The sequence below is a fragment of the Trifolium pratense genome, linkage group LG6 (assembly GCF_020283565.1).
Source record: "Trifolium pratense cultivar HEN17-A07 linkage group LG6, ARS_RC_1.1, whole genome shotgun sequence".
Lineage (NCBI taxonomy): Eukaryota > Viridiplantae > Streptophyta > Magnoliopsida > Fabales > Fabaceae > Trifolium > Trifolium pratense.
The window spans coordinates 37,232,210-37,254,101 of record NC_060064.1 but is presented as its reverse complement, the minus strand read 5'-3'; the positions used below and the strand labels follow the sequence as shown (position 1 = coordinate 37,254,101).

Here is a 21,892-nt window from a genome sequence, read left to right as displayed (position 1 = left end):
TGCTCAATATATATATATAGATAGATAAACCACTATGTTTGGTCTAGTGGTGATGAATTTGGATAGTATGCTAAAGATTGTAGGTTCGATCTTCAGTTCCCTATTAAACAAAAAAACAAAAAATCTAGATAGATAGATGGATATGAACTGCTTTTAGCTGTTTGATAAAAAAAATGAGGACTGAGATTGATTTAAACATTAAATTGTCAAATTTGTATCGTGTAACTATAGACCGATGGATTTAAATAAGTGATTATTCACATAGATTTGCTTCTTGGTTTTTTTTTTTTGTTAAAAAAAGTTTGTCGTCGTCTTGTGTGACGTTGTGTTTATTGTCGTCTTGTGCGGCGTTGTGTTTGTCATATTTGTAGGCACTTTCATGATGTCGTTGTATGCTATTAACCTAACTCCACCTCAAAACCATGGTTCAAAGGGGAGGATTGTCCAATCCTATATAAACCCTCACACTGGGTTCATTACTTCCGATGTGGGACTCCAAGTTGGGTTCATGAAGCACAACTTGCACATGGAATGATTCATGTATTTTTCGACTTGAATGAATGAATATATTTTTTAGTCAAAAAACTATATATAAACAGATGGATGACAAATTAACGACCGATATCGATTATTGTGTGAAAATGTGTGAGTATTTAAATTTCATAATATTTAATGATAAAATAATTTGCTTTTATACATCAATGATTCCGGGAGGCTAATATTTGTGCTAACATGTTAGCTAAACATGGTCACGATACTCATTTTCATCTTGTTTTGGTCGATATTGAATGTAATTTTCTTCATGCATTCCCTTTTATTGGTTTGAGTTAATCTTAATAAATTCTGCAACAACTTGGAAAATGAACTTGTTTTAAGTTCTAGTCAATTTGCACAAGATTGAAATCAATCGATTCGATAGTAACCATCTTTGAGGGGGAGGTGGAGCTTGAACACAGTTTGAGTGAATGGAAGTGTCATCACACCACACCACACGACCGATGATGATTTGTTCACTATTAACTCAAAATCTATTGTCACTTATTTTGTTATATCTCCTCTCATGTTTCTCTTAGTTTGGGTAAGCTATCACGCTTGTATAAATTGTGAAAATGTTACACTCCTTCAAAAGTGGTAGTTTTTACTTGACAAGATATTCACAAGAGAGGAATGTTTGGTGTTGAGTTATAAGTTTACTCCCTCTGTATTATAATATACTAGTATGTCGTTTTGTCACTTTTACATATATTAAGAAAAATAATTATTGTTGTATGAAAAAGAGAGTCAGAGATTATGAGTTGATTTACAAAATTGTTCTTCATTTATGGTATGGAAAAAATAAATTGAAGAATTGAAAGAAGACAGAGTAATAAATAATTAAGGGTATAATAGAAAAAATAGTAATAAATGTTTCATTGATAATATAAAGCGACATATATTGTGGTATAATTTTTTCCCCCAAAGTGACATGTATCGTCTTTGGTGTCCGTTGGAAATTGAGTCGGAGGGTCATTTATATGGGTCTTGCTCTTTTACATGGGATTTGTGGCACAAAGTTTTTGGTTAACAACGATCCGTTTGGGTTGTTGGGAACGTTTTGTTTCACAAACAGTGGAGGGAAGTGCCTCAAAGGCCTCTTAACAATATGACATGCGATGGAGGAGAGGATTGTCTCCATTGACATTTCTCTCTCATTAAATTTACACCATTAATTTTATTTTTGTAGAAGTCATTAATCATGGCCAAAAAGTAATGAAGGGTGGATATCGACACTAGATTTTCTCCAATGAGATATCCACGGGAGACAATCCTCTCCCCATGCGGTGGTGTGGTTTATATGAAAAGTTAGGGAACAAATATTTGCTTTCGTCAATGGTGCTATCAATAGAAGCAGTGTTTGAAGGAATTAAAAGAGTGTCTTGAAAATGGCTTGTGTGGGTAAAAAAAAAAAAGAGGTGAGACTGATATTTATTATGAATGGAATGCTCACCCCATGAATTGAATTTTAAGATAGACTCATTCCTTATTTTTTTTTTGTTTTAGGATGGGTGATTTACTTTCTCTTATTTTGTGTTTGGGTCAAGTATCTCTTATACTTAATTCCAAAATGTGGGTATAATACCATTTGTACATTTTTATCCAATCAATATATTCATTTTTGCTCTTAGAAAAAAATAATTTCTATACATGTTTAAAACTTCAATAATCATTCCACCCAAATAAAAAAAAAACTTCAATACATGTTTAGAACTTTATATTAATACTAAAAGAAACCATCATTTCCACTAAAAAAATAAACCAAGATTACAACGACAAGACATCAACGAAGACCTTCACATTTTTTAAAATTTAATAAAGACTAAAAGCAAGCTGTATGATTACATTGCAAACCATAATAATCTTAGATCACTTTTGGAATATTATATAAAGTTTCATCATTATGCAAAAAATAAAATAAAAATATTACTCATGTTTTTTTTTTGGTTGAGATTACTGATGGCTTTTAAAACGAGAAATAAATGACAGTGACATGGGCCAGTTTGCATGACAATGGGTCGAAGTCCAACAGGGAAGAGCTTAAAATAATTGGAATAGGATTAAATTTTCATAATAAATAATGAAACTAAGTGTATGTTTAGATCAAAAAGAGGCAAAAAAATATTTTTAGATGTATAAAATTTATTTTGATATATTTAGTTTCTTTCGAGTATAAGTGATTTTGTCTATAGAATTGATTTTATATGAAGTTAAAAATTGTTCGCTTATGAGCCATTCAAAAAAAATAAAAATATATAGTTTATGATTTTAAAATTTATTTTTAAATTTAAATTTAATGTTCAACTCATTTTTATATAAATGTATCAAAATATAGTGCCGTAAAACCAGACATGAACTACATCAATTAAAAACAACAGAAAGGTTACATTAATTATTTATTAGGGACACGACTAAAAGGACACCATCACTCAAATGATTTGTTGATATTTTTAATTGTATATTTCCTTTATTTTTGAATGAAAGGCAATTTTTATTTTTATTTTTAATTTATAGATTTGCACTACTTTTCAAATTGAACCTATCACTCTCATTGTCTCTATTCTTCTTCTTCTTCATGGAACCTCCTTCGTTCCTGTCACTTGCAATACTAAAATTAATAAAGATGACAAAGTGCAAGTGGTCAAATTAATATACATATTCTATTAAAATAAAAAAAATAAAAACATACATAGCCTAATTAAAGTCCACCAGAACATCCAAAAATAAGAAAATAAATACAAGTAAGAAAAGTATATTTTTTGTTTGTTGAAGAAAGGTAATTAAAAAGGCAAATCAGGTCTATTGAATTTGAGGGATTTTTTTTCACCCTACCACATTCTCGGCGTCTTACTATTTTTTTTTAAAACATTTTTGGCACTTAAGTAGCGGACGTACAAATGAGAGTGTTTTTCTTCTTCTCAAATTATCAATTTTTATAATGTCCGCTACTTAAATAACATATATGAAAAAATTTTATATAATTGTATAGGGCACGCGAAAAAATTAATAGAGTGAAAAAAAAATCTCATTGAATTTTGATTACACATCACATGAGGCCTACTCTCCTCCCATGTGGCCTCCTCAAATTTATCCATCAAGTTTATGAAGTTGTGTGACATAAAATTGAAGCTATGTTGCCATAACTTTGCAAATACCACTACTTCACTTCAATTACATCATCTTGACAACAAGTTAAGAGTTTATTTAAAATTTTCAAGTGAAATAAACTAGTTAAATTTTTAAAAATTGATGTTATCTCATTTCATTGCAATCCATTTTATAATTTGGTAGGTAATTTAGTGTAGTGGTCAAATTTGGTTTAAAACGAGTTGAATGACGTATGATCGAACTCCATAGTCCGCCAAGCTCCACCAATATTTTTGACTTTTATATTAATGTTTCTCTCTCATCGATTCTGGCACCACACATATTCGAATTGTATTGTATATAGTGTCTGACTTTTGTGTGTCTAAATGACACTCTTTAATAATTTCTAATGAGATTAGAAGAAACGTGGATTTTTGACTTCAAATCATAAATAATATAAAATTGCATATATGAGCAACAAAATAGTAATAATTGACAAAAAGAACAAAATAATAAGGAAATAGATGCATAATTTTTTTCCAACCATTGTAGTCACTATATTTCAACATTCTCAGCTTCTCATTTCTACATGTATTTTACATATATCTTTTCATTTGTCAAAAATTAAGAAGGCAATGCAATTGCAACCTTAGCAATGCTAAATTCTACACATAGTTAACTATTATCTATATCTCACATTTATTTCAAATTAAAAAAAAAAAATCAATCCTGATTATAAATTTATAATACATAAATTATCCTCACAAAAACTTTCTTTTCTTTCCTGATATTGTATGATTATTCATCCCATGATACATTTTAGAAGCTCCAATAGAATTTCCAGGAAAAGCTAAACTCAAATAAGTTGGAACAGATTCATCTAGATTATTAACACTTTCCTTATCATAAGTATTGCTTGATAAATAACTCTCTTCTTGGATACTACAAAGTGAAAGACTAAATGAATCAACACCATCAATATTTGCCTTTACTATCCCAAATTTGTTTTGATTTTGATGATTTGTTTGCTTTGGTAAGACCAAGTTGCATGATTTTGAGGAATTTTTCTTCTTCTCATTTGATTGAAGACTAGACAATGATAACTCACATGAAGGTTCATTTGGATGATCAACTTTTGGATTAATAGTACTATGTGTCTTATCTGGTGTAGATGGCTGAAAATTTCTTATTAGATGTTGAAGTTGATCTCTTGCTTCATCCCTTTCTTTGCAAACTATTGTTAATGTTTTGTATAAATTTTTAACAGTTTCCTCATATTTCTTTATCTCAGCATTTGCTTCCATTTTTGCTGATATTAGTTCAAGCCTTGTGCATAGAAGCTTGTTCTTGATCTCCTCAATGCTCTGTCATTAAAAGATACATTATTTAGTCAATTATATACGAAGCACAAACACAAACACGGATACCAGACATGACACAAACACTGACACATTGACATCGATAATAATTTAAGAAAATAATATAATTCAATGTAATAACATGTGTCGGTTGTCGTGTCGGTGTCTGACACTGACGAATGTCCGACACCGAAACACACCTAATTCGAGGAGTGTTAATGTTTCAATGAAACTTAGAATTCAGATCAATATAATGTGATGCCAACAAGATATTTGGAACAATAATGATGAGATAATTAATACAAAAATTGAAATCTCATCACTTACCTCATTTTTGGAAGAAGTCATATTTATAGCCAGCTATGAACAATAGTTACAATACAAGTTGTTGCTTATGTAAAAAACTCTAATTGGAAAATTCATGTATGTTGCTGATGTAGGTAAATAGGATTTTGAAAATAAATGTAACATTGTTTTTATATTCCAATTCAAAAGTGGTTTAGTTGTTAAACTCACCTAGTTTATAGGGATGTTGTTTTCCATTATATCATTAATATCCACTTCTTTAATTGTTAATTTCTTTTGGCTTATTTTAGGTCCTAAATTATAGAGACAATTATTTGGACAATTCAAAATTAGCCTTTGACAGATGAGGTACAGTTTTGAATAGTGTATGTATGTGATACTAAGGAACAAATAATGGTTAAAATTCAACTTTGTCTGTAACAAATTCATTTTTTGTTGCAAGAAGACATAACTGCATGTGAACTGGTTTCTGTTTTGAGACCAATTTTTTCTCTGTAACAAATAGTAATGGTTCTACCTTATGACTCATGTCATTTATAGAGGGTATATAATTCGACAAATGTACAAAGAAATGTAAATAAATTACTAGACCAAAGATAATATATATAAATGCACTACATATTATATTACATAAGCCACTATACCTATTGGGAAAAACTGTCAACAAAAATCCCAACACAAGATTATATAAGATTATTGGATTTTTTTTAAAAAGAATTTAATGACGCTATTGAGACTTGTTTAGTATCTGTTCTATTGTTTAGGATATGTTTAGGATCTGTTCTATTTGCTCCAACGCCACAATGAGGGAGACAAGGATTCAATCGGCATTGGGATGGTCAGCGCCGCCTTTGGTACAGACAGAGCAAGCGGCGACAATAAGCGGTGGAAAAAGAAGAGACAGTAAGCAGCAGAAGAGGCGACTGGTGGAAAATACGCGTATCAATTTGTTTTCTAACTATATCAACCATAAAAAAAAAAAAAAAAACTATATCAACCGCGTGATAAATAGAGACTCATTAAATGGAATAAAACTGCACTCTTAACTAATAATAGAAGGGAAATAACAGCCAGCTACAATCCTTATCCTCACATATATTTTTTTGTTTAGGAACGTTAAAATTAAATAAAATTGTGAGTTTTCATATCATCTTTGGCATTCTTGTGTCAAAAAAATAAATATCATCTTTGTATTCTCCAACAACGCGTGTACCTATTCCTTGCAAAATATAAATATCTATCAAAAGCCTTATATATAAAAAACAAAAGATATATTAAATAGATTCAATAAAGGATTAATTCCAAACATCAAACATGTACGTAGCTAGAAGGTTTGTTTTTTATTGATTAAAAAAAAAGGTTTGTTTTTTATACTTTTTAATTTGATTGGAAAACATATAAATTTTCCGCAAGTAATTTTGTTGGACAAGGGGAAAAAAATTTGGTCATAGATTCATAAGTTGAACCGGCCCGGTTGTTCAGTGGTGGGCCGGCCGGTTTATGGGTTCAGCACTCAAGCCGTCCGGTTTATGGGTTCAGCAGCTGGGCTGACCGGTTCATGGGTTCAGTCAGACACGGTTCATGTCAATTTATTCCTTTTTTTTCTTCTTTTACGGTAAAAAGTTTCAACTTTTAGCAACAAAATGAGTCGAGAACAGAGCCACACATAAAAAAGCCACACGCTTCGATGATCCAGACATACAACTTATTTTCATAAAATATAGCATCAGGACTCATTATTCGTGAAAAGCCAGCAAACTTCACTCCAGTTCCTTAAGAAAATCATGGTTGTCAACCAACACCTACAAAATTCATACCAATGTGTTAAAATATGGCACATGTTCAAAAAATATGACATGACAGTCAAGTGTGTTTTTTTCAACAGAAAATCAAACATGTAAAACCCTGAAAGATAATAAAGCACAATTTTCGTAGCAGCTGTCTTAAAAAATAGTGACATGAATGGCAAAAAAAGGTTGAATCCATTTTTTCATGATCCAACAATTTAAGTTTCTAGTCAGAATGGATACTCTACTGACTTTTACATTTTTAAGAACTACTGGATAAACATCCTTTACCATGATTATGAAAAGAGGTTCAATATGTAATTTTGCTCCAATACCCAACCAAAGAGCCATGACGGTTGTTGCTACTGGACGGCGAAGATAGGTTTTGGAACTTAGGTACTGTTAATAATCCAGCGGGTACTGAGACCATTAAAAGAACGCCCAATAATATTTACTGGGGGAACTGTACGAAGTGTTTGAAATACGGGAAAAAAAAAATACCACTCGGGCAATATTTCCAAAGGAGTAGCAAACGGATATTTGGGTTCCCCAATCATTCATGGTTCGAGAACCGCTAGGCTTAACGCGTTACAGGCAATAGTACCTAGATTGAGATGAGTACACGGTTACGTTATAGGCACATAAGCTGAAATGACCTAAGATTGAAACGAGTACACGGTGGAAAGAAGATTGGGATGAGTACACGACGTAACCGTGGGAGAGTAAAATATGCCCACTAAACAAAACCAGTTGCCTAAGACCTAAGCTCAAATCATCACTGACTAAGTATCACCCTAAACAACCTAAGCAGTATCACCCTAAACAACCTAAGCAAGAACAGAAACGATTGTCATCCTCATACTCTTAATTAGCCTAAACTTCATATAAGGTTCTGGCATCAATTGTTTTTGCAGGTTCAGTAAAAGCAACCTTCTACAGGTTATCCATATTACATCATGATGGATGGATGTGTATATTTTTGTCTTTTTGGTTGCATGTCGATGGACAAATAGTTGTCCCATGATTTGGTGAGGTCAGGGGACAAGATTATGGATATTGGTCCAATCTATGACTTTATTTTGTCTTGTACTGTGTTCACTATCCAAATCAAACATGGCACATTTGTTTTGTTGTCCAGTCAAATCCTTTATTTGTTTGCAAAACACACAGACCCTAAGTTGCAACCTTACTCAACATAATAAATTAAAATGCAGAAAAAGGGAGAATATAAAACTTACAGTTTTCCATCCATCTGGATCTAAGAAAGAAGTGATCTTTGTGTTAAGGCCAGGAATTGGCCCTGGCTGCCTGGTAATCTTCCCTCCAAGCTCTTGAGTGACTATGTCGACTACCTCAGCACTCTTGTATACATCATCAGTGCCAATAGCAACCTGATATATAATACACCACACAAATTTTATCAAGTGGTACAGAAATGTGAAGATACCAGTTTAGGCTTGTAGAAGGAAATATAACGTTTAGCTAACCTGAGCATAAGCATTTCCCTTGGTGTATTCAGTGACACCATAGTTATATGTCAGCTCCAATACAACTGTCTCGTGCTCCTCTGCATACCCAAGCATAGCTAAAGTGTACTGTAGGATGTGCAGTGTAATTCAGGAACATCATAAGCAAATTATTGTTAATGCTTCAAATATGTTCTGGTCTGTGTGGATTGCTAACATTAAGTTAGAAAGGAGCTCACCTTGTATTGAGGTCTATCAACCTTCTTCACCAGCTTCAAACCCAAAGCCTGTGAAAACATGATCCAGTAAGAACACGAACTTGACCAATAAAAAAACATGGTTGGATTAATAAACTAATAAAGTGTTATATATAAAACTATTTATGTGCTTTTCGCCCAATATCTTAAACTTTAGTTTGCTAGTTCATGACATGCTACCACTGTCTCTAAAACCAAGTGATCCAGATATTGATTCTTGTCGCTCCTGTTTTTCTAAAAAAAAATAAGTTTCAGCCCAAAGTTGGAACTCGGGTGGGTTTATGCGTTGTCCACTCTCAAGCTTGGCAGGCTCATGCGCCAGGGGACATGTTAAATTTTTACCTAATAATACCATTCAATGTGCTTTACCTAACAAGTTAAATTTTTAGATTATTGGTTCATAATAGAAATAAACATAAAACCACAATATATCAAAAGCAGTGTAATGGTTGGTTGTGTCAATCACAAGAAAAAACTCCTTATTTCCACAACCTAGATTTTTTATGCCACACAAAATACAAGATAAATTCAGTCATTTCATGGTTGCCTAAGCCAATCGTAAACAACAATGCAGTTGCTCTACTTCAATGCAGTGTCTCTCAACAATGCAGTTGCTCTACTTTATTTCAACTATCAATATAAGCACAAGACACTAAACATCCAACTCATCTCAAGGGATTCTCACAATCTTCCCAAAAATGGGAAAAATGGATTAGTAGAGCACCAAGCAAAAATACCAGATGATATATAAAAACCATTCATGACCCTTCACATAATAACTCAATCTTTTAGGATAGTTAGGTTATAACATGTTATTTGAGCCTGTGTGTCCAAATTGCCTGGATTAAATCTTAATCCATCATGTTTTTCTAGATAGATTTATACATTGCCAACACTAAAAGGCCAGTAGAGACATTCATGAGTCTTCACTTAATAGTTTAAAGCTTTTGGAATATTTGACTTAATAAATAATTGAAAGTGTTCTCTATATCAATAGGGAAAGATTTACTTGTAAAAAATGTAACTACAAAGACACTCTTTCATCTGATAGGCCTAAAATTGCTTAGCTAGTTTTCCAATGGAGCATAATCAAGGCAGCAGTTTATTGGCAGAACATTATTGTGTCGTATTGATCTTAGGGAGGTGATACAAAGATGTACTATCACCAAAATATCAGCAGAAAGTAAGGCTTATATTCACAGAAAAGGAAAAGAATAATAATTACAATTTTTTTGAAAAATTAGTATGTTCAATTTATAAAATTTAAATGGGCAGGCATTTCAGTCGTCAATATTTATGAAACTGAGGTAAAAGCAGAGGACCTGTAACAATTATGATAGAAATGAGAGTGATGATGACATTAAAATGAATGTTCACCAAACGAAGAAATCGACTTTGAAGTTACCTTTTCATAAAACTTAATTGAGCGCTCTAAGTCACCAACACGAAGCATTACTTGGCATAATGGCTCAGGTGTTGAAGCTCTTTCAAGAATTTCGAAAATATAACCATCAGGATCCTTCACAAAGGCAATAACAGTTGACCCGCCACTAACTGGACCAGGCTCCCTAGTGATGATTCCACCCTTAGCTCGGACATGTTCAACAAATTTATAGACCTAAAAGTGGAAGACATACTCACTTCAATTTTAGTATAAAAGTGGCAAGTAGATTATCAAGCTTTTGTGAAAGTAAACTATAGCTTACATCTGGAGTTGCGATAGCAAAATGTCCGAAACCAGTTCCAATATCGTATGAGGTCACTCCGTAATCTGACATCATCATATGTAGAATCCAATGTCAAATTCAATTAAACACACAACGGTACGCAAAGGTATATAGAATCAGAGAATCACAATATACATATGTTACACTTCATGCATGAACAAAAAAGGTTTACAGTGCAACATACTATAAGTTAATTCCACAACAAAATTGGATGTTTCAGGGCCAAATCCAAGAAAAGCATTAGCATATTTCTCTTCAGGAACATCTCTTTTCCTCAAAAGCTTCATTCCAAAAGCTTCAGTATAAAACCTGAGAGAAACAACGAGGAAATTTTAAGCCTCTAAACACACATCACAGCACATTTCAACAATCCAAGTCAACTAAACCTTACTTGATGGTGCGATCAAGATCACCAACACGGTAAACAGCATGCAGGAAGCGGCGCTTATCTTTTTTCGGCCATTCCAACAGCTCAGCATTAGGTTGTGCAGCCTCAGCCATATTCAATGTGAGTGCAAATACTCTGCAACATCATCATACAAAAGCTAACTATTATTTAAATGTCTAGTTTCATCAAAGAACATCAAACTTGATTCTACCTCCTATCAAACAAGGCTTCAGTAAATATCTAAAATTTTAGTAGATATCAAAATGTTTGGTTACTGGGTCCGCTATAGCGCTATACTGTAGGAGAATTTTAACAAACCACTTTGTTCAGCAATACGCGTTTTAGTTCAAACTGTTAATCAAACAGCAGCTATAGCATAGCAGAGCTTTAAACAAATCTCAATTTTTTGCAATCCACAAAAGAAAACACTGTTTGAATCAGCCTCCAAGATTCAGTTTGACAATAAGTGATACCAAAAGTAGCTTCTTTGTTAGATTAAAAAAAATCACTTGATAACAAAATAGTTTGCTAGTAAAAAATATCTATGCAAAAACTAACCACCAAACTAGTCTCCGAGTTTGTAGAGGACTCTCATATAGGTCCCTAACATTATAACTATTTCAAAAAGTCTCCGACTTTATTAAACTTTCAAATTGATCCTTATATTTAACCACTTACTGTCAATTAGATCCTTATATTTTAAGAACTTACTATAAATTTGGTCTCTATATTTAAGCACTTACTATCAATTTAGTCCCTAACATACTCTCAAAAGGACTAGTATGAGTTAAATTTGACAAAGTCAGAACCTTTTTGAAATATTCATTCATAATCTCACGGACCAGTTAAGTGTGTCATTCAAAGTGAAAGACTAATTTAGTGATTTACTCAAAACTAATTCTACAAAATCAAGTTTAGTCACAAAAATGATCTCGAAAAAGCTCATCCACATTCACAATAACTTACTCAAATTACAAATTAGTTGCCACAAAAATTTAAATTGCATATATTATTTAACAAAATAATAAACAAACAATCGAAAGCACATGCACCTTTCATTTCATAGGTAAAAATTAATCTCAATTAATTAATTAGTATGTGATTTCATAATCATAATTTCATAATAAAACAAGAGTAACACTGTAAAGCAAGATGAAAATGGTGAATTAATTAACTTGATCAGACAAAGTTAGAGTAAGGTTTAGAAAAATAATCGGTTATTTTACGATCTAACAATATACAAGCCGTTAAAAAACGAGATTTCTTAACAACACAAAATATTGAGTTTGATATAGTAAAGATATGAGCAGTTACATAAGAGTGTGAATAAAATTGGAACGGATCGAGCAAAGATTAGAGAAAATGGAAACCCTAGTTGCAGAGAGAAAGAGAGAGAGTAGGTACCAGTGAGTGAGAGTAACGGAGGATTGTAAGAGAAGAAGAATAATCTAGAAATTTAAGGATGATGCATTGCTTTAATAATTGAGTAGCGTATAGTTTGGTGAGAGTCATTATTATTACTGTGATGTGATGATAACGTAACAATCTGTCACTTAGGTTGTGTACGTGGCGAATGGTTATGAGTTAGTGTATCGGGACGGAGTTGTGGGTTGAAGGAGGAGGAAGAAACAGAACTGACGGGGCGTCGCCGGCTGTGACATACGTATCGCAATTATTAGGAAGAAAGAGAAAATACAAATTGTCCAGGTGGCGTATTCTTAGAGATTTGATTAATCTAATGGAGAAAAGTGAGTGAAAGTTACTCTAACGTTCCCGCGCTAACTTTAGAGAATCCAGGCACGTGTTACATACAGTACAGGGATTTTGCGGCGTTGTGGTGGTGGAGCAAAAGCAAAGTCAAAACGAGAGAACAAGACGGAGGAGAATCGAATCAAATCGAATAACATAGCCGCCACCGCCAGCATTTGAAACTGCAACACCGATGGCTATAACCGCCACCATTTCAGTTCCTATTACATCACCAACTCGTCGCACACTTTCCTCCGTTAATTTCTTTCTCTCTTCTTCTTCGTCCCGATCCATTTCCGCCACACCACAACGCAGTTTCAAATACCCTAATTCCCGCCTCGTTGCTTCATCCATGAAAACCGAAACTCCCGTTAAATCAACAACCTCCACTTCATTCCTTCACCAAAAGGAAACTGGCTTTCTCCATTTCGCTAAATATCACGGTCTCGGAAACGACTTCGTTTTGGTGAGTTCATGTTTTGCACTCGATTTTATTCCAGTTTTGATTAATGATTAATGATATTGCGTGTTATGATGAATAGATTGATAATAGAGACTCTTCCGAACCAAAGATTAGTTCAGAGAAAGCTGTGCAAATATGTGATCGTAACTTTGGTGTTGGTGCTGATGGTGTTATCTTTGTTTTGCCTGGTATTAATGGTACTGACTATACAATGAGGATTTTCAACTCTGATGGTAGTGAGCCTGAGGTAGTTCATTCATTCTACTTACAAATATATTTGGCTTGTTTTCATAAACAACTTAATTAAGTGCTTATGATAATGTGTTTATGTATAAGTTATTGATATAACAAATGAGAAAATATTTTCATATAAGTTCGAGAGCTCTTAGCAATAAGCTGAAAACAACTTATAGCTTAAGGACGTATCATAAATTGTTTTGATAAGTTTTCTCAAACACTTTCATGTGTGCTTATGCCAGTAGATAAGCTCAAATAAGCTAATCCGAACACGCCCTTGTTCTGCTACATATCGTGATTTGTCATGATCTTCATTAACTCACAAGTGTGCTCCCTTTCTTACATTCTTAACTTTTTTCTTTAGATGTGTGGCAATGGAGTGAGATGCTTTGCCAAATTTGTTTCTCAGCTCGAGAGTTTACATGGGAGACACAGGTAATTTTGTATTTAGATGGCGCAATAAATGATGATGAATTGATGGTGATTTTATTACCATGGCCTAGTAGTCATCGCAGTTATTATAGGTAATCTTGAAATTTCGTCTTACATTGTATTTTCATACTTTGTAGTTTTACCATACACACTGGTGCTGGTCTGATTGTTCCTGAAGTCTTGGAGGATGGAAATGTATGTTCTTATTCTTATACAGTATGAAGCAAATATTTGCAATTTTTTTGGCACTGATGTTTGTTCAGAGGCACCAACATGGTGCTTCCAAGGTGCCTTTTTGTGTACTGTTGTGAAGCTCTGAAGTTGTACAGTGTCAAGCTTAATTGGTATTGGTTTTCCTTCTTTAGCTTGATGGATGATAATACAATTGATTCAGGTCAGAGTTGATATGGGAGAACCGATTCTTAAAGCATCAGATGTGCCTACTAAATTATCTCCAAATAAGGATCAAGCTGTTGTTAAAGCAGAGATAGATGTTGATGGAATTATCTGGAATGTTACCTGTGTTAGCATGGGAAATCCACACTGTTTAACCTTCAGCAACAAAGAAACTCAGGTCCTTATTCTTGTCAAACAATAATCATTTCAGTTACAATTCCCTATTACATATTATACAATACATTTTGGATCTATTTAATGGAATGAAACACTATGTAGGAGTAGCAAGAAAAAACATTGAGCAATAAGATGATATTACAATTAAAGACATTGCCAAACACAATTGAATGTCTAGCCATAAGGCATTTATTATATCAAAAGAAGAAAAACACCTTTGAAATTTTGTTATATATTGTTTTACTTGTATATATTGTAAAGCATATCTTCAAATGTCAGCTTTTATCTTCGTACATACAAGACCTTGACATTTTTTCATCTCTTGGTCGGTTTTGCAACAGAATTTGGTTGTTGATGAATTGAAACTAGCCGAAATTGGCCCAAAGTTTGAACATCATGAGATGTTCCCTGCACGAACTAACACAGGTCAGATTAGTCTATTTTTTATGATCGGAATATGGCTGTCAGCTTCATTTTGATATTTGTCCTATACCCACTCCCTCAAATTTTCATTTCGGCTGCAAGGTCTTTTTATTTTTTTTCTTCCTTGATCTTCTGGGCAATATTTTTCTGTTCTATTAAGATGGCAATTTACTGACTTGTAACTAGCAAAAAATTAATTCTTGTGGGACTAAGTCAGACGGTATGTCTAGCTAAGCTTTGCTAGGGGTGCCCGTGCCTTCACCCCTTGTTCAGAGCATACAATTCTAATCAATTATGCCTCCAGTTTTGATATGTTATTCATTCCCGCCAGAATATTTTCTTCCAGATTTTCAATTCCTAAAGTTCTAGTTCCTTGAATTTGACCCCAAATGGTTTAAACGATGTGTGAGTGGATCATCAATGTGTTCTTGCTGCAATTGTCACTCATATTGTATCTTGTGATTTAATATGCAGAGTTTGTGCAAGTTCTTTCTAATTCTCACCTGAAGATGCGTGTTTGGGAGCGTGGTGCAGGTTAGAACATCTAATTTCCAGGCTGTGTCTGATTGGTTCTGTCAGTGTGGTTAGGATAAGTCTAAGGTGTCTCATTTTGTGCGGGAAAGCTCATTTTTTGTTCCTTTTAACTGTTTATGTGCAGGAGCAACTCTTGCCTGTGGAACCGGAGCTTGTGCTACAGTTGTTGCAGCCGTTCTTGAGGGTCGTGCTGGGCGGGTAAGTTTGCTGTTTGATTGTAATACTATGAAAACTGTTTTCTTTTAAAAACAATCATAATAGTATATACAGACACGATAAATGTGATTGCCATTGCACAAGTGCGTCTATTTGTAATCATGAATCTTTTGTATAATATATTTATATTTAGGACAAAACTAATACACAGTGCTTTAAGTACAGTTTTTTCTGTCCCCCAATCAAGATAAAACTCTTGTATTAAGCATTCCACATCACCTAATGTTATTTGATAATAACTGCCGTATCCCCTCTCTCTGGAAACAGAGTAAGATTTGGACTAAATTACAGAGTAAGATTTGGAATTGGTGGCTTCATTGTGTATGGAAGCAGAGAGAGAGAGAAAAAAGAGGAACGAATGTCACTAACTTTTCATGGGTACAAGAAAAAAGAGGATTGGAATTGACAATTTATTGTGCGAGAAACACAGGTTTTTTTTTTGCACGAAACAGAGAGGGGGGGAGAGAGGAAACGGCAATTATCAAATACAGGTTAACATTAAGTGGCGTGGAATGCTTAGTACACGTGTCGTATTTTGATTGGGGAACAGAAAAAAACTGTACTTATGGCACTGAGTATAAGTTGTCCTTATACTTATTGAAGACTTTTCCTCCTTAGAGATTTCTTACAGCCTGAGTTCTGCAGTAGTTATTGGCTTGACGATTGAATTGATCTCTCCCTATTTTTCATTATTTATTCAACCAGAGAATCTTCTTAGTTTTCATTATTTATTCAACCATAATAATACAATTTCCTATTAGCCCCAAGTTCTAGCGTTTCGACTGCGTTAGTGCCTCTTTTAGTATGCTCTGAACATACTACCCTGCTTCATCAGTGGCGTGGGTGGCCTGGACTTTTCTAACATTTCAGCTGTATTAGTGCCTCGTTTGGTATGCTCTCAGCATACTACCCTGCTTCATTAGTGGCATGGGTGGCCTGGATTTTGTTCAATACCATTCTTTGAGGATGTGCATTGAACACTATTCGTAGAGCTTTGGCCATGCATTTTCTTTTACCGGTTGCAAATAATCATTTTACTTATTGTATGCGTGAGTCGTGCATCGTACTATCTGTAGAGATTTGGTTAGACATTTTCTTTTATCGGTTGCAAATCATTATTTTTCTTATTTTGTGCTTCAGTTGGTTGCACTAGCAGTTGTTTCTTGGAGTTGGTTTCAATTTATATCTCTTAAGATTATATTGGTATTATTAGAACCATTATAATATGACTTTGCCTGGTGTGATTCCTTTCATTGATCGAATGAGTGCTAGCTGAAAAACATATATAAAATCAGTTTAAATGTGTTTTAGACTCTTGTAAGACATAAAATATAGGTTTTAGTTCTATTTTTTTTTAAGTGAATATTGTTGATTCTTGCTGCTACCATAAATATGTTGCCTTCACAAGTTTAACAAATACCTGGCTGCCTGTAATGTACCTTGATTATTCTTTCCAATCTATCATTTTGTTGCAGAACTGCACGGTTGATCTACCTGGAGGGCCTCTTCAGATTGAATGGAAGGATGAAGATAATCATGTCTATATGACAGGTTCTGCGGATCTAGTGTATTATGGCTCTTTGCCCCTTTGAAACACAGCCCCTAAATTATTATTAAACCCGGTACTTCGTGGAGTTATGAAATGCTTGATCATAAATGTATAACAGAAGTGTATTTTCAATGTCATATTTTAGTTAATGTTTTCGCGACAAATTCATTGTCTTCCATTTAAATCTAACTGTATCGATCGATCATTTGCTTATGGTTTACCATAAATAGACAACCATACTTATTAATCTTGAGTAATAATGAGTGAGAGGGAGAATTAGAGAAATGTCTGAACTCAAGTTAGGATGTTAATCTGAATGCTGGACAACGAGAATCAGATGATAACAATGTGATCTATCAATGATTATCCACTCACTAGTTGCTGCAAGAGATGTATATACTATATAGTCAATGTGTGAACCATCACATATATTGTTTTGTTTAAATGACCTTCAAGAGGTTTTCTACTTTCAGAAAATGGAGTAAGGAAGTGATTCGTAAAAAATAGTTTAAGTTCGAACACTGTGAAGAAACAAATGTGTTTTTTTGAACTAAACAAACTTAATTTATATCATTAACTAATAAATGTTCAAATGTTCAATACATAAAGAAATAATATCAAATCTATGAAAACTAACCCAAACATTGGCCGTCCTAGTAAGAAACAAATGTGTTACTCTTGAAACTTTGTAATATTTGGTAAATCTATATTTATCTTTCCATGTTAGTTGATAGTTACATATAAAGTATCAAAGGCCTCTTTGGGATTAATAAATAAAAGTCGAATTTGTGTAGATTTTTTTATTTTATTTTTTAGATCACTTTACTATTTTTATTTACTAGTATATGAGTTTGAATGTGAACACTCATAAATGCAAGCCAATCTATGAGTGAAACTCATGATCAAATGCATGACGTATCCATGTAAACGTAGTATTTTTCCTTAATGAAAATAGTTGAAATTTCCCTTGGTCCAATACATTAATTATTATATTTCCTCTTGCACCAAACCTATTTTACTACATTGCCATGAATCTTCATATGTTTTCCAAATTGTTGATCATTTTTGACTGTGTGTGAAAGTCTTACTACTTTGCCGGAATTCGCATCCGCCGTTCAAAGTGTCTCCGTTCAAAAGCATGGCCAAAATTTTCAGATTCTTCTACCAACCAAAGCAGTTGGGAACACATTAAAAGTACAAATTTCCTATCCAATTCAAACAATCCAACTCAACAAAATCCTTCTTTAGCATACTAAACTAAGCAGACGAAACAGTTATGTTACACTAACAAGGTTGTTCACATGTTGGTATAGAATTTTTGTCACTATTGAACTTGAAGAAACAACATAGAAAGTTCTCAATGAAGTTTCCTAGTACTTGTTTCCCACGCCACTTTGTTTGTTTCCTCAGTGGCCCCCACACGGCCCAATTGTTAAAACTTAAGTTAGCGTAGGGATTAAGCATTTAAGCCTCACATCATGGACTTAAAATTAAGCTATTAAAAAATCAAAATACCAAAAGAAGACAAGCCTAACAAGAATATTCCAACTAAACTTAAGCAACAATTAAGGGCATTTACGTCATTACAATGAGTCAAAAAGCGTAGTCCAACAATAATAAACATCATATTCATAGTATTATATTACAGCTTCAACAATTGGACTTTCCTAAGATTTTCAACAAAAAACAAAGTCCACACAGACTCACACGTTATCTTGACTCATCTCAAACAAAGCCTATAAATACCAACTCACACATTTCATAAGTTCCAAACCATTCAATTATTCAATATCCTAAACACAACACAATATTTCTAGACACTGAAAATTTCATCAAACACATACCAAAAACAAAAACAACTCAATTTTCACTTTTTGTGATGGCAATGAAGAGACAAAGGAGCAATGAAGAAAGCATAGATTTAGTAAATTGTCTAATGCTACTTTCTTGTCCACAACAAAAAACCATTGAAAATGGTGAATATGAATGTAAAACATGCAACAAAAAATTCTCATCATTTCAAGCTCTTGGTGGCCATAGAGCTAGTCACAAGAGAGTTAAATTATCTGAAGGTGAAGAACTCAAAGAACAAGCAAAATCTCTTAGTTTATGGAACAAACCCAAAATGCATGAATGTTCTATTTGTGGTATGGGATTTTCTTTGGGTCAAGCATTAGGAGGACACATGAGAAAACATAGAACTCTTATCAATGAAGGGGTTTCTTCTATGAATGAAATTATTGCAAAAATTCCAATTTTGAAGAGATCAAATAGTAAGAGAGTTATGGGATTGGACTTGAATTTGACACCTCTGGAGAATGATGATTTGATGATGTTTGGAATGAAGTCACCCATACCCCTAACACCAATTCCTCTTTCTTTGTTCTGATCAAGTTCAACTTTACATTAGTTTTAACATTTTTTTGACATGTATTCTTTGAATTATTTTGTGTAAAAATTCGTTGATTCTTTTCCTTATAGATAAGGTTTTCCTTGTTCAATGTACGTGTAAACAGATACAGTTATCCAAAATTGATATTTCAACACCAAGTTATTTATCGATTAATTATCTCTATAATCTTTTTTTTTTGACAAATTATCTCTATAATCTTTTGTAACGTGTACATGTAAATTTCATTCTTTTTATATTTTTTTTACACTACTTGATAATTTGGAGATATTTATATGACAATTAATAAGAACAAATCACATATATATGAAATAAAAATTGGTAAAAAGTTATGTGACTTATTCTTATTAACTATTGGATAAATACCTTCAAATTATCAAGCGATAACGTAAAATTCATAGTTTTGCAAATGATTATTTTATTTCAATAACTAACTCTCAAGTCTCAACAACCTCCTTGTAGTAATGCCACATTAGCCTTGTTTCTTGAGGCTTTTATCCTTGTAGTAATGCCACATTAACCTTGTTTCTTGAGGCTTTTTAAGACATTTATTATATAAGATTGGCATTAAATAAGTATGTTGGTAGCATACTATATTTTTAGGTGAGAACTTCGCTACCCAACACCACATCTTGGGTTGCTTGACCCATTAGATTTGTCTTAATTGTATTGGTTTAGAAAACTTCAATTAATGCATGTAATTAAGAAATAATAGTTTTAAATTGTGGCAGTATTAGTTTTTGTAATTACAAATTTAGCCCATATGTCTTTAAGAAAGGTAATGATTTTCAATGCATTTTGCTCTGTACGAGAATGGCCGCGTGAAACTCTCGGCATTGCATTGGTAATCTAATCACTAGGACTTTAATTAACTTCTTTTCAAAATTATCAAGTATTTTTGCCGGATTTTTTTTAAAAATAATTTTTTTTACCGGAAAATAATTTTTTGTAGAGGCCTCTAATATGAATTAGGGATATCTACGGTAGGCAGGGGCGGACTCAGACATGAATTATCAGTGGGGCTAAATTTTTTTAGCATTATCGAACAAAATTTATCATCATCCCAATAATTTAGTTAAACAACAAACAATATATAAAATTACTATTAATAAAATATGTATATTCAAAAAAAGAAGGTCAACAAAGCAACAATCCAAAAAAATTCTATTAAAAAAAAAACAAGAAATTATATCAAAAAAATTACAAAATTCTCGGAAAAAAAGCTATAACTTATGGAATATATGTTAAATCATACATATTACTATCATTTGATACTTCACAAGATTCTACCTTGGACCAAAATATATAGAACCCAAAATTATACTAACTTATAAATTATTTTGATAAACTAATTCAATTAGCTTATAACTTATGGAGTAATTTTTATTCCAATTTTACTCGTATCATCTTACTTGAAAAAATTAAACCTATTGTTTTATGTTAGTTCAATAGTTAATTTTACTCAATACTACAAATTCAATTAGAGATATTGAGCTATTGAGCTTATTCGTTGCTCAGTATATCTCGGGATCAAGAAATAAGATATTGAACCATACAAGAGTGACACTGTAACGACCCAAATTTTATTATTCGTTATTTAAGTGTTTAATTATTTGGTGACGTGGTTTTTAAGTAAGATAGTAACTTTAAGTTATTATCGAGAAGTTAAGTTAACGCGCGAGTTTATGAGAGTTTATGCGAGTAGGGCCATGTTAGTGGACTTTAGGCCCAATGGGCCTTGTCTCCAAGTGCATCATTTTATTTGGTACGAAGGAAAAATGATGGAGGAAAGAAAATTACGCATACCAATGAATGAATTTGGACTAAAATTAGCATTAAGCGCATGATTTCTGGCCCCAAACACCTACATTGGCCACCCCTTCGTCATCACCACTCTTTGCCGCCGCCTTCATATCCCAGCATACGAGGGCAGTGACGTCCTTGCTTATCCAGAGCGGACCCTATGAGAGACATACTTCAAGAGGGCAGTAAGGGATTGGGAGCGCGCAATAGCAGCAGCATGACCACCACCAGCACAACATCAGTAGCAGCAGCCACCACCTTACATCCCCCAGCAGCAGTTCACAAATTATAAGCTGGGGATGGCTGCCTCCACTTATGTGTAGCACGTCAGGATGGATTGGAGACTACCACACTTTTCACCCCAGCTGATGTCTGTTGTTCAAGCCTATCTCGGATCTACTTCGATCCCTCCATATAACCATCAGTTCCCAGAGCAGACCAATCTGACTCGCCTCTTTCAGAGGCAGAGCACTAGACTGGTGGAGCACCAGAACCATGTGCAGGACACATGGAGTCATTACCGGTAGAGACACCCTCCTAGGCCAATGAGGTTCTTTTTCTTTCTGCCTTTGTAATTTATTTTTTCCTAGGTT

At 33.4% G+C, this 21,892-nt stretch overlaps 4 protein-coding genes across 6 annotated transcripts; 2 read left to right on the top strand and 2 right to left on the bottom strand.

The window, feature by feature from the left end:
• Positions 1–4,181: 4,181 nt before the first annotated feature.
• Positions 4,182–6,746, bottom strand: LOC123888552. Of its 2 annotated transcripts, none has more exons than XM_045937628.1 (2): positions 5,307–6,746; positions 4,182–4,985 (listed from the first exon to the last, which is right to left on the bottom strand). In XM_045937628.1, exons 1-2 carry the CDS (start codon positions 5,325–5,327, stop codon positions 4,383–4,385), a joined length of 624 nt encoding a protein of 207 aa, XP_045793584.1. In that variant the 5' UTR covers positions 5,328–6,746; the 3' UTR covers positions 4,182–4,382. The 2 variants fall into 2 exon arrangements, with proteins under 2 accessions (XP_045793584.1, XP_045793585.1); XM_045937629.1 differs by lacking the exon at positions 5,307–6,746 and adding an exon at positions 5,180–5,281.
• A 147-nt stretch (positions 6,747–6,893) lies between these two features.
• On the bottom strand, positions 6,894–12,442 carry LOC123888551 (lactoylglutathione lyase GLX1-like). 2 transcript variants are annotated; one of them, XM_045937626.1, is made up of 9 exons: positions 12,315–12,442; positions 10,914–11,045; positions 10,707–10,831; positions 10,502–10,566; positions 10,201–10,413; positions 8,778–8,825; positions 8,560–8,667; positions 8,311–8,463; positions 6,894–7,087 (listed from the first exon to the last, which is right to left on the bottom strand). In XM_045937626.1, the coding sequence occupies exons 2-9, from the start codon at positions 11,021–11,023 to the stop codon at positions 7,046–7,048; spliced, it is 864 nt and encodes a 287-aa protein (XP_045793582.1). In that variant the 5' UTR covers positions 11,024–11,045; positions 12,315–12,442; the 3' UTR covers positions 6,894–7,045. The 2 variants fall into 2 exon arrangements, with proteins under 2 accessions (XP_045793582.1, XP_045793583.1); XM_045937627.1 differs by having other exon boundaries at positions 12,225–12,333.
• A 166-nt stretch (positions 12,443–12,608) lies between these two features.
• LOC123888549 (diaminopimelate epimerase, chloroplastic) lies at positions 12,609–17,250 on the top strand. The gene is made up of 9 exons (XM_045937625.1): positions 12,609–13,125; positions 13,202–13,369; positions 13,724–13,794; positions 13,929–13,986; positions 14,186–14,365; positions 14,706–14,790; positions 15,262–15,321; positions 15,446–15,519; positions 17,013–17,250. The coding sequence occupies exons 1-9, from the start codon at positions 12,853–12,855 to the stop codon at positions 17,127–17,129; spliced, it is 1,086 nt and encodes a 361-aa protein (XP_045793581.1). The 5' UTR covers positions 12,609–12,852; the 3' UTR covers positions 17,130–17,250.
• A 1,595-nt stretch (positions 17,251–18,845) lies between these two features.
• LOC123889445 (zinc finger protein ZAT11-like) lies at positions 18,846–19,652 on the top strand. The gene has a single exon (XM_045938784.1). It carries the CDS (start codon positions 18,966–18,968, stop codon positions 19,473–19,475), a length of 510 nt encoding a protein of 169 aa, XP_045794740.1. The 5' UTR covers positions 18,846–18,965; the 3' UTR covers positions 19,476–19,652.
• The last annotated feature ends 2,240 nt before the right edge of the window (positions 19,653–21,892 follow it).

Coding starts and splice junctions, on each gene's coding strand:
- LOC123888552 (XM_045937628.1), bottom strand. CDS start 5,327: ATGACTTCTTCCAAAAATGAG. Junction 4,986..5,306: donor TGACTTCTTCCAAAAATGAG/GTAAGTGATGAG, acceptor TTTTAATGACAG/AGCATTGAGGAGATCAAGAA.
- LOC123888551 (XM_045937626.1), bottom strand. CDS start 11,023: ATGGCTGAGGCTGCACAACCTAATGCTGAGCTGTTGGAATGGCCGAAA. Junction 10,567..10,706: donor TGTTGTGGAATTAACTTATA/GTATGTTGCACT, acceptor TGATGATGTCAG/ATTACGGAGTGACCTCATAC. Junction 7,088..8,310: donor ATCCAGATGGATGGAAAACT/GTAAGTTTTATA, acceptor TGAATTTTGTAG/GTGTTGGTTGACAACCATGA.
- LOC123888549 (XM_045937625.1), top strand. CDS start 12,853: ATGGCTATAACCGCCACCATTTCAGTTCCTATTACATCACCAACTCGT. Junction 14,791..15,261: donor CCCTGCACGAACTAACACAG/GTCAGATTAGTC, acceptor TTTAATATGCAG/AGTTTGTGCAAGTTCTTTCT. Junction 15,520..17,012: donor TTGAGGGTCGTGCTGGGCGG/GTAAGTTTGCTG, acceptor ATTTTGTTGCAG/AACTGCACGGTTGATCTACC.
- LOC123889445 (XM_045938784.1), top strand. CDS start 18,966: ATGGCAATGAAGAGACAAAGGAGCAATGAAGAAAGCATAGATTTAGTA.